General features: G+C 54.0%; 2 protein-coding genes across 2 annotated transcripts; both read left to right on the plus strand.

Moving 5' to 3' along the window:
* Window positions 1-636: 636 nt before the first annotated feature.
* Window positions 637-3561, plus strand: NCLIV_018630 (hypothetical protein; the record flags this gene model as incomplete). Its single annotated transcript, XM_003882056.1, has 1 exon — window positions 637-3561. One exon carries the CDS (start codon window positions 637-639, stop codon window positions 3559-3561), a length of 2925 nt encoding a protein of 974 aa, XP_003882105.1.
* A 4014-nt stretch (window positions 3562-7575) lies between these two features.
* NCLIV_018640 (69N21, related) lies at window positions 7576-10332 on the plus strand (the record flags this gene model as incomplete). The annotated part of the gene is made up of 1 exon (XM_003882057.1): window positions 7576-10332. One exon carries the CDS (start codon window positions 7576-7578, stop codon window positions 10330-10332), a length of 2757 nt encoding a protein of 918 aa, XP_003882106.1.
* Between the last annotated feature and the right edge of the window lie 932 nt (window positions 10333-11264).

Here is an 11264-nt window from a genome sequence, read left to right on the forward strand (position 1 = left end):
CACGGGGCCTCGAGAGAGACCCTCAGTGTGTGTGAAGGCGTTTGCAGCAGAGCTCCCTCCTTCGTTGCGGTCGAGACAGAGCCGCACAGAGTCATTTTGTTTCCCCCGTCAAAAGGACGTGTCTTTCACGTCTAGCCTTTGCACGTGCAAAGACGTTTTGAGTGTTGAGGGCGGCGTCGTTGCTTCCGCCGATCCGAAAAACCCCTGGTTCCGCAGTTGCCCGTAGCGTGGCTTTCTGCGTCAGGGGCAACGGCTGCGGGTGTGGTTGGTGGTGACAAGGCATCGGAGAGCGTCACCAGCCCGCCTCGTTCGACGCAATTGCATCGGCACCGCGATTGCCTCGGCACCGCAATTGCATCGGCACCCGCCGGTTTCTTTCCCGGTCCGTTGTTGCTTCGCTCTCCCCGTCCTCTCCCCCCCGTCCGGTTCCTGGGCTTCGCTCGTGGGCCATTCCAGGGGGTGTGTCGTCTCAGTCTCGTCCTCTCACTTTTTAATTTATCGATTTCCCCGGGGATTTCCTGTTGTTTCTTTGTCTTACCCACGTAGAGTCATCGCAGACACGAACGGTCTGAGAGACTGTCTGTCGTGTGTCATAGTCGTCCAATTACCAAATCCTATTGCCAGGTGATCACCGTGATGCACCCCTCGCTTCCGACACGGGCGCACGAGGAGCGAGCGGACGCGCAGTCCCCTCTGTCTGCCCACGCCTCCAAAGGCTTTAGTCTCCCCGCGAGACTCGGAAGCTTTTATTTGCCGCGCTCCGCGGTCCGCTGCGGCGCCGTTTTCTGTGCGATCCTTGCACTCCTCGCTTCCTCCCAGCAGCCCCAGAACGGGCTGGTCGCATCGACCTTTGCTGCAGCGGCGAACGCGGAGCCGGTCGCGGACTCAATTGACAATGTGCTTCACGACGCCGAGCCAGAGGAGGACGGCGCTGAAGGCGCAAATCGAGGCACCGAAAACATGACTGAGGTGGTCTTCGAGAGCAGTTTTTTCCCAAGCCGCTCTCGGGTGCGACTCTCGCGTCGTCGTGACAAATACGCTGTTGCAAAAAGGGCTTTGGCTCCGGCGGCGCTTCTGCTTCTCGCTGGTTTGGGTGCTCTCAAGTACTACAAGTACACATCATCAGGTCAAACTGTCGAGGGCCTGGCAGGCGAGCAGGTAGAAGAGTCCGACTTCGGTTCTGTTTCGGCGCGCCAGGAACAGCTTACCAGTCAACCCGATGAGGCCGTGACTCCTGACTCCAGCGATGTCTCTCGAGAGCGAATCAAGACGTTGCGGAAAGCTGCCGCTGCATCGGCAGCTACCTTGCTCATTGTCTACCTTGCGTACCGCTATTCGCGCAGCACGTTTGGTGCTTCCGACGTCGCTGAGTTGCTGGGGAAAGTCATCCAACCCTCAGAAGAACAAGCGCAAGACGCGTCGGCCGCTCATGACGTGTTTCCTGAGAAACCGAGCGATTCAGGCCAGGCAGCGGAAGGCCAGGACGCACCTTTACCCGGAGGCTCTGCATTCGACGACGCGGAAAGTTCGAGCAATTTCTTGAGCGCCTACATGCCCGGGGTCCTGAGCAGCCCCAAGCAGCTCCTGACTGGTGCAGCAGTGTTGGCTGCCGGCGGCATTCTGGGCGGGGTTGTTAAAAAAGGTACGCATGCAGATGAGCGCGAGGTTGAAAGACTCCTGCAACGGCTCAAAGACAAAAGCGGCCGAGCCGATATGCGCATGTCGGCGGTAGACGCCGGCAGCAAAGCGGCCGTGGTCCTCGCTGACGAGGTGTCGCAGTTGAGCGACAACATGACTCAGTTCGAGAGCGACCTGGCCCTCTCGATTGCTGCTTACCAGACCGCACTTCAAGACTCCGACAAACAGTACCAGGTGATGGCACAGGAACTGGAGGTAGTGCGCGCCGAGCTGGTGGAGAAGAAGAAACTGCTGAAAGAGCTCATGGGGAAATCCCCCGGAGAAGCAGCGGAACTGCTTCAGAATCGCCTTGACGCCGCACAAAAAGCCGCCACTGAAGAGAAGCAACGAGCAGAGCAACTTGTCGCGGACATGAAAGTGAAAGAAAAGGCCGTTGCAGACCAGAAAGCAGCGATCAAGAAGCTCCAAGCGAAACTTGATGACACACTCCGTCGGGCCCTGCCAGTGGACGACCAGGTCAAGGAAATTGAGAGCAAACTGCAGGAGGCTCGAGAACGTGTGCACCGGAGAGAAGAAGAGGCAACCAGGCTAGCGAGAGAATTGGCTGAAGCCGAAGATGCAAAAGAGTCGCTGGCGAGGACAGTGAAGGAACTACAAAGGAATCTTAACGAGCACCTCTCTGATGAAGAGAAAGTGTTCGTTGAGGGCGACAACGATTTGGACAAGCTAAAAAAGAGACTTGCTGTGGAGAAGAACTTGCGGGCTCAAGCCGAAGCCGAACTGCGAACCGCCGAAGAGACCAAGATGTCGCTCAAGGGAACCGTGGAATCGCTCCAACGTGAACTGGAGATGGCTGACGTCGGCGGCAAGGTTCGCCAGCTGAGGGAACAGCTTGCGACGGAGAAGAAGAAGCATCAGGGTGCCAGCGAGAGAGCAGAGAGTCTGGAGAAGGCTTTGGCGGAGACGGAGAAATCACTCTTTGAAGCACAATCCGAGCTCGAACAAACTGCCCGAGATGCCGACATAGCTCAGAGGGAACTGGAGCAAATGGAGCGTGCTGCGCAGTCACTGCGCGAGGAGCTGAGGAACGCACAAGAGAGTAGAAGGAATCTCACAAGGAGAGCTGAAGAGGCGGAAGCGGAGGCAACACTGGCGACGAACTACCTAACTGCGTCTGAGAGGGTCCTTACTCATATAAAAAAATCCCTTGACCTTATCGAAACCGGCGACTCCGCTGTAAAATACTTGCAAGATACCGTTCAACGCTTGGAGCAGCAGAGAATTGCTCTCGAGCAGGAGCTCAAGGAATATAAAAAAAAGTTACAAGAGGCTGAGATCGAGAACGGTGGTTTGAGAGTCACATTATCAGAGATGGAAGAACAGCTGAAAGAAGCGAGGGAAGAACTGGACCGGAGACCTGCAAAGCTGGTAGCCGCTCAGGAAAAACAGGGGCAATTGGAACGTGAGCTTTTCCTTGCGCGAGAAGGTGTCCTCAGGATGAGAGATATTGTACGTGAAAGGGTGGATGCCTTGCGCGCACAAGCGAAGCTCCAGACGACCAAGAAACGCAAGAGAGAAAAGAAGTTGTTCTCGCTGAAGACAGCCATCGCCACGAGCAAAAAGGAAGTGAAGAGACTGAAACACTTGTTGGAGGAGTTGCGCGAGAAGAAGCTAAAGCTCAGTGAGGAGGCCCTCTCAGTGACGGACCAGGAAGAATTGAGGGCCTTGCGCTCGGAGGAGGATGAAGTCAAGCATACAGTTAGCAAGGCCAGGTGGGAACTAGCCACGCTGGAGAGGAAGGTGAATGACATGGAGGCAGAATATCTTACACATATATCAGACGGTGAGGGATACCGGGTTTTCGCAGACCTGTTGCTCGAACTCGCAGATAAACTCGAGCTTGCGCTAGAAGAAGACAAATAACCGTCCCAGTGTTCGGGAAGTGGACCGGGCACATGGCATGGTCTTCAGCAGGGGGGACAAGCAGTGCGGGGAGACCTCAAGCAGAGGGCGGTGTCATAAAGAGGCTGGCAAGTTTATAGTAGCAGCCATACCCCTAGTCGAGTACACATTGGAGGAAGTATTGTGCAGTCGTGAGTGGATCCGTCTAGCCCTGGCGCGGCGAAGCTCGAGTGCACGTGAGGCTTCGAAACACCCATGGGAGCTTCAGTTCCCGCGAGCTCACTGCAGCTGTGTTTTATAGCGTACAAGAAAGGAAGAGTGGTGTGATCTGAAGTAACTGGCACGGGGCCACTGGTTCGTCAACATCCGGCCATGCCGACGTCCAGTCGTGTGACACGTTCGTGTGTACCATGGGAGTGAATATTCGGTTTCTTCCAGGTTACGCGCAGTAAACGCTTTGAACGAAAATATTTTCGTCTGTAGATAATTCCATGATGTCCGTCCGTCTCAGGATATCCGTGGATGTCTATGTAAGCGTTGCTGGTCGGGTGACAGGCGACGTCCAACCGTCGCGAATCAATTTCGAACAGTTATCGCAGTGCTGGTCATGGCTTCCCTCGCTGTACCGTGCCGAAGAGAGGATTCGAAGGCGAAACCCTCATACCTGTCTGGTGGGGACACGAAGAGAGCCGTTTTGTCTTCGTTGAGCGTTGGGAAGTTTTTGCGGGAGGCCCGTTACGCTGGCATACCACTACTGTTCCAGAGCCAGCGACGACTGATCGAAACGTTTTATGCATTCCGTTTCTGTGTATTCCCTCGTGCACAGTTTCTGAGTTTTATTACAACAGACTTGCATCTCCGGTCTGTTCGTTTTTGTACGTTTGTTGTGTCATGCACGTGGTCGAGCTGCTACCCGAAACCAGCTGTCTCGCTTGATGCCGGTACGGATGCGACCGAAACTGCGTCTTAATTTCGTACATGCCCATTCGAGGCAGTGCAAGCGTGTATTGCTCGACGTCCGGTCGGTGGATTTCTTCCTTCCACCCGGCCTCCCCTCTTGGCCCACTCGGAGGCCAGTCGCATTGGAAAGGCCCAGGAAATCGTGCTATATGGCGGCTGCCGACCATTTAGACAGTAGCGGTAGATACCAGCTTCTCTACATGTAACAATGACACCGCAGTTGTATTTGTCGTCGAGGATTCTCGAGCGCAACCGCTGGATGCGAGAAAGGATCACGAATACAGCGTGACCTTGCCAGTTACCAATTCATCGTTCTTAATGAAGCTCTTGGGGGTTTGTAGGTGACGGCTCGGAGGAAGCACGTGTGGCAAACCCCATCGGATCGGCCCGTTTCACACACATCTCAAAGATCAGTTCCGTCTACTTCCCAGCCACCATACGGAGTGAGCATCGCGCTTGTCACCTGACGGGAAAGTTACGTCACGCTGTTTTACCGACATGACGTATTTCAAAAAAATGCGAGGTTGGTGAAGACAGCGAAAGCCACTGTCCAAAAGAGGGTACCAAACTGGTCACATTCACATATAGACGTTGACGCGGGAGACTTACCTAGTGCATTAGACTAGCGCCTGCTGCATTTTTCCTTGCTGTTGGACACGGGTACCACGCAGTGGCTGGTGGGATACATGTGTTTCGTTCTATGTAATATTACACGAAGAGACAAGACTCCTGAAGCAGTTATTTGGCGACGGGCGGAACGGACCACAACGTGCAACCGCCCCAAACACGAGTTTGCTACATGGGCCAAGATTCGGGTACAGTATCGCAGGTACCACGGCTGAGGGTGCTAAATCGGTAGTGAAACTGTTCTTCTGTCTTGAGTTGATGCCTAGGGGTGACTTCCGGCATTACTGGTAGCTTCCGGCTCCAGGGTAGTCGAGACTGTGCATCCTGTGCCATTCAAACAGGCAACCCTTCGACATGTCAATTGAGTGGGCACTCTTCGTTCATCACGAAACATTCTGAAACATCTATCCTTTCTGGCAGAGGGGGACAGATTTGGTCGACAGGGGCAAGCCAGAATCACGAAGGCGTGTTGCGCCTGCCACCTCGTTCCTGATGGCAGACGCACACTTGCTTTCACCGTTTTGTTAGACGGACATGTGGGCGATAACCTTTTGATATGGCTCTATTGACAGCTTTTCGGGAAGAAAAACAAAAGGGGAAATCCTCAGTGATATCGCGATTTGTGATCTTGCTCGTTAAAATACTAGCCCATCCCGCATGCAAAGTTGAGGACGCCAGGCACACACAGAAATGAGGGGCCCTACGTGCTGAAGCCGAACGTCTGACAGAGAGCCTATCCCTTGTGCGGGAGTACCTATAGTGGATAAAGTGAAGTTATACAGCCTGTAACGTTGGCGGTGAGTTCTCTCTCTGACAGACTCCGGGATTCTTCGCGGATGCACGTCCGCGCTACTCAGTAGACCTTGGCCTCTACTTTACCGCTGCATTCAGGACGTATCAGATGACCCAACATGTAGGTAGTGCAGCCCTTCACCCCACTGCGTGCTTCCTTCAATTCTACCGCATCGTTACAAACTCAGGTTCAGTCCTCTTCCTTCAGCTTCCACCCCTACTTACCAGATTCAACATGGACCGGACCGTCGCAGGCGGGTCCTGAGCGGATATTCCATCTTTCCCGCGTTTTTGCAGACGATATTCCCTGAAAAGTGATAATATTCGTTCCTCGGACAGTGCTACAGAATCAAATTGCGGTTGCCACTCCAACGTCGACATCTAGAAAAGAACGAGGGACTTAGGGTAGCAGGCACGACATCAACCCTTGAAAACGCATCCCGAGATTCTTAACACGGATTCAGTTTGTAGTATGTTCGCTAAACATGTGTTCGCACATGGATTGACAGCGATGAGATGATTCATGGAGATCGAAAAAATGACTAATCCGCATCCGATATCAGAGAGTGGGCGAATATTTCCCCTTGGAAATTGTACCAACGTCCCAGAGTGCTTTCAGATTTTCTTTCTTCGTAATGTGACACAAAAGAGAACGCACTGCTGAGCCGGCCCTTTTTTCACTTGGACAACTGGCCCTGAAAAGTTCGAACAACCAGCTTCTCCTTGCTTTGATACACACACTTGAACTAGTGGTACAGAATGCCGCGTCAACTTCAGCCAACCGTAGATGCCCCCAAACCCGCTACGTTGGTTCAAAAATTCGACTCGTTTCGTTCTTGCTGAGACTATATCTATCATGGCCGTGACTGCCGGGCGCATCGAGAATCCCCCAGCTCTCCCCTTCCGCGACTGCCGGTTTCTATTTCGGTGGCTCTTCGCATCCCCCGTCCACTAACCGGCTTTGCCCTGTGCCAGTCTCTGTCTCTCTAACGGAAAACAAATAGTGCCTGTGTTTAGTCACTGTCTATTTCGCTTTCGGCGTTGACGTGCCTTACATGTTTCGTTGCCTGGTCTCCAGCGGCGGGTGCCCGAATCCAAACAATATTCCTGGAGACGGTACGCGCCGTTAAAAGGAGCAGCTGCTGGAACAGCGGGCCTCTGATGGACCGACATGATCCTCAGGAATACCGTAAGAAGAGATCACGCTTTGAAATGCCACCGGACTTCTTCGCGCGAACGAGGCGAATTCGCGAATTTCCTACGACCATACGGAATAACGATACAGGCATCAGTGCCTTCCTTACAACACCAAGAGCTCTCGGCGCGTGATTCGCTCATGTACGATTCAGAGATTTGTTTCAAACTTGGATTAGCAAACAGCAGTCACTCGACGTATGGGCGTGAGTCACAGAAACTCTTGAGTCAGTGCCACGTCGCCGTTATGCCCATGAATGCTCTTAACTCGCACCTCCCTTTGCGGTCCATGTCTCAGTCGTAATTGCACTTCTGCCTTTTTCGTTTGGCTGCGTTATTCCGGTTTCTGGCGGGGCCAAGGGACATTCACTTAGCCTTACTTAGCCGCTTTAGTGCAAGCCAGCTGTGGGTACCGAACCCAGCACGCTGCCCATCTATGATGCATACTGCGCTGCCAGAGCCATGTCGCACCAGTACCCCTTCTTGTTTCGTAGCGCTACTGCAGACAAATCACACACAACCGGAGTAGGGTTCTTGGTCAGCCTTCGACGGAAGGACGGCCTCCAAATAAACGAAGCCGATGTTGCTTCCCCTGTAGAGTGGCATTCCGATAGTGACTGTGAAGACGAGGGCAGTCTTCTCATGGACTATTCCTCTCGGCCAGAAACTTCCGATGCCTCCAGCCACCTTCCTGATGAAGAAATCGTCTACGGTGTAACGGCTGAGAGCCAAGCTGACCACGGCATCTTCACTAGGAACACCTCTGCCACGTCAAATACACCGAAAGGCTCCGCAAGCACCTCATCTCAAGGAACAATCCTAGCCGGCTCCAGTTTCGCAAGGCCAAGGACACCTCCATCGCCTCGGGATGCGACGTGGGCTTCCGGGCACACGGGCGAAATTTATACCCAGACCCGAGACGGATGCAGCCCGGAAGGAAATTTGGCAGGGAATGTCTCCCCTAATGGCGGTTCACCGGCATGGAGAGGTAAGAAGCTCCGCGTGGATTTTCGAGGGGGTGAAGACGTCCCTGCTGCGGCGGGAGACCCATCCCCACCAGAAAGGAGAGACAGCCGGAATGGATGTCGACAGCCTCGGAGTGCCCCCCAGGGACAGGGGGAGAAAACCCCGATTTCTTCGTCGGAATCAACGGATCGCAGGGGAACGGAGGGTGCGGGAGAGTCTCTGAAGCGACAAGGCGATCCCCAAAGAGCTGTCAAAACGGGGGTTTTCCTAACGGGGGCCTTGACTGTCCCAGTCGGGCTTGTCGCCTTTGCATGTATATCGCCCTGGAGTTTCGGCTCCGGCTCGGCGCTCCTCGCCGGCGGGGCGCTTGTTTTTCTTTTTGGCTACTTCGGGACAACGCTGAGTTCACGGCCACTCCTCCTTGTCTACCTAGCACTCCTTTGCTGTTTCCTGGCCGGTCTTCTCGTGGCAACTGTCTTCAACACACATCTCGCCATTCAAGCCTTTCGAGCTGTCCGACATGTCTACTTCGATACACCCGAGGAGGTGGCCGCTGCATCTCGCAGACTGGAAACCGCCTTGGGCTCGATCCATGCCACAACATCAGAGACTACGCTTCCGCCTCCACCTGACTTCCCTGTTCGAGAGATCACGAACGAAAACCTGCCGAAATGGAGGAACTCGAACTCCCAAAAGCTTGCTATTTCGTCTGAGACTGACGTGCGTGTTTTGAGCAAAGGTTTGGCCCCACTGACTACAGGAGAGACGAATCAGGAACCCGCGGCTCCCAATGCAAGGCCCCCGGAAACGGGGAAGGGATCTTCTACACTTTTTGGAGCAAAACGCGAGGCCCTCTCAGTTTCAGCTTCTTCCCATTCGACTTTGGTTGGGCAGTGGTCAGAAAAACGCACAACGGCGCAGCACTCTCTCGGCGAAAGTTCAACGTGGCAATCGCCATTTTCACCTGAAAGTATCGGAAACAAGTCCGCTTTTCTGGGCTTTTCTGTCGCTCCAGAAGTCAACCTGAATGCGGAGTCGAACAGAAACGTTTTGCTCAGAAAGGCTCCTGCTGTTTTTTCCGGTAGCACTGACGGATATCGTGATGGATCAGCTCTTCAGCAGGGTTCAACGCCACGGGGACCACCGTCACTTCACGACAGAGAGGGAGGAGACGAAAACGAAGGGAGCGCCCGAGACAAAAACGTTTCTCTTCGGCACAATACCGATCCGTTAGGCCCTCTAGACGTGCACCTTCAAGAGGGCCTGGCAGATTCATTCTCCCTGCTCGGGGGTACATCACCTGTTCGGAGTCGTAGCCCGTCAGCACTGGATCCCAAGTCGTTTGTAACAACCTCCCATGTGACGGAGACAGGAGAAATGTACAGGGAACATAGACAAAGGGAGCTTGTGGACGTTCAGCAGTCGCCACCAAAAGCGAGCTTCCAGCGCAGATTTGACAAGCCCGAGTTTTCCGAAAACTCACCTGGTGCAGAGTCTGTTGCGCCTCCGTCAACGCGTCTTGCCTCAGGGGTAGAGGGACGTCTTTCGCTTCTTCATGGCCCGCAGGCAAACAAGGCAATTGGTCTACAAGCGACTACTCTGCCTGTCATTCGCGTTGAAGCCGCGCGATGCAATGCAGTGCCTCTCTCTCTCTCCAAGTACATAGGACCGACAAAACTTCAGCTGGAAACCTACGGCTTGATATGCGGCTTCTCTCTGTACAATGTTTGGGGGGTTGTCGACGCCTGGAACGTTGACTGTGAGAACTTTTGCGGCAATAAATACCTCGCTACGAAACGGTACATATGGAATGTCGGCCACGATGCCTCTCAAGACAGCGAGACTGAACATGCAACGGCAGGAGGGAGCCTGAGCTCTCCGGGACCTGGCGCGCCTGCGTTTCGTGGAGAGCGGAGAATGCAAGCTTCGCGTACACGTTCAGAACCGTGGAGTGTCCTTCGACCTCAGAAGAAGACAGCAAAGAGGGAGGCGCGCGACCCACGCGCGACTCAGACGAGGTTAACCGCGCGTGACGACGCGTTAAAGGCGTGGCGAGAGACCACCTCCGTAGCAGACCAAATTAAATGCATGGAACTTGCTCTAAATCTCTCGTGCGGTGTCGTCAAATCCTTCTACCTTGTCCTGCTACCTGGACTGAGTGTAGTCATGGTTGTGACTTCTCTCGCTCTGTTCACTGCTGGAACGTCTCTCGTCAAGAAGGGCTTTCAGCTCAGGAAAGCGTTAGCAGAGTGAGGGACCAGAGGGAGTGTGCGAACTGTTTCCCGTCGCCGTTGCAAGCTCTGAGGAAAGAAGCGCATGCACCTTCCTCTCTACACAACACGGAACCGGTTTTCAGTTCCTACATGTCCCTCCATTGTTTACTGACAAAGACTGCACTCCAGGCCGTCGTGGTTCACCGGTGTGTACACTGCAACCGACACACACGCCCCCAGACATCGTGTGGCCCCAAGGCGCCTCAAGTTTTCCTGTTCAGTTTCTGAGATTTCACACTGAATCGCGAAGCATCCCTCGAGCAATGGCCTGGACCCATACCGTGGAAAGGAAACGCGTCTCAGTCGCGGATTCTCTGGACAAGGGAAAACTGTCGTATTACACCCATTCCGTATACACTGCCCCACGTTTACAATACTTGGTCCGTCTCGGCACTCTGTGCACTCCAACAATACGAGACAGTTTGCCTGTCCGCTTCCTCACGGTAACAAGCAAAAGCCTTTCTGAGAGGCAAAACGTCTTCTTCGTTGAAGTCTTCCTGCTGGGAAGAGCTCGACGCAGCAGCAGAGCAACAGAATACAGCCAATCGTCAAAATAGAGATACCGTTCTAGGCGTATCGGCTTCAAAAGCGTTGCCCACCAACACGGAGGGAACGTTTCGAACACACACTGAGACGAAAAAACCAGACTGTTCGCTGCTTCGGAAAGAACAAAAGTACTTTAACGTGTACCAGAAAAAAGGGATGAAAGAAAAATCAAGGTCGCGCCCAGTACGGACAAAAAGCGAGGAGCCTGGGGACTTGTCAGCGCCTCGTGTTTCTTCGCGACATCGCCGGCGGCCACAGAGAGCCGCGTCGCGAGGGGGTGGAGAACCTTCACAAAGAGAGAACGAGCAAGAGAGGGACGCGCTTGAGCTCCCCTAATTCGTTGTCGCTTTCGTTTTTTCTCCCTCT

The sequence above is a fragment of the Neospora caninum genome, chromosome VI (genome assembly GCF_000208865.1).
Source record: "Neospora caninum Liverpool complete genome, chromosome VI".
NCBI classification, from domain to species: domain Eukaryota; phylum Apicomplexa; class Conoidasida; order Eucoccidiorida; family Sarcocystidae; genus Neospora; species Neospora caninum.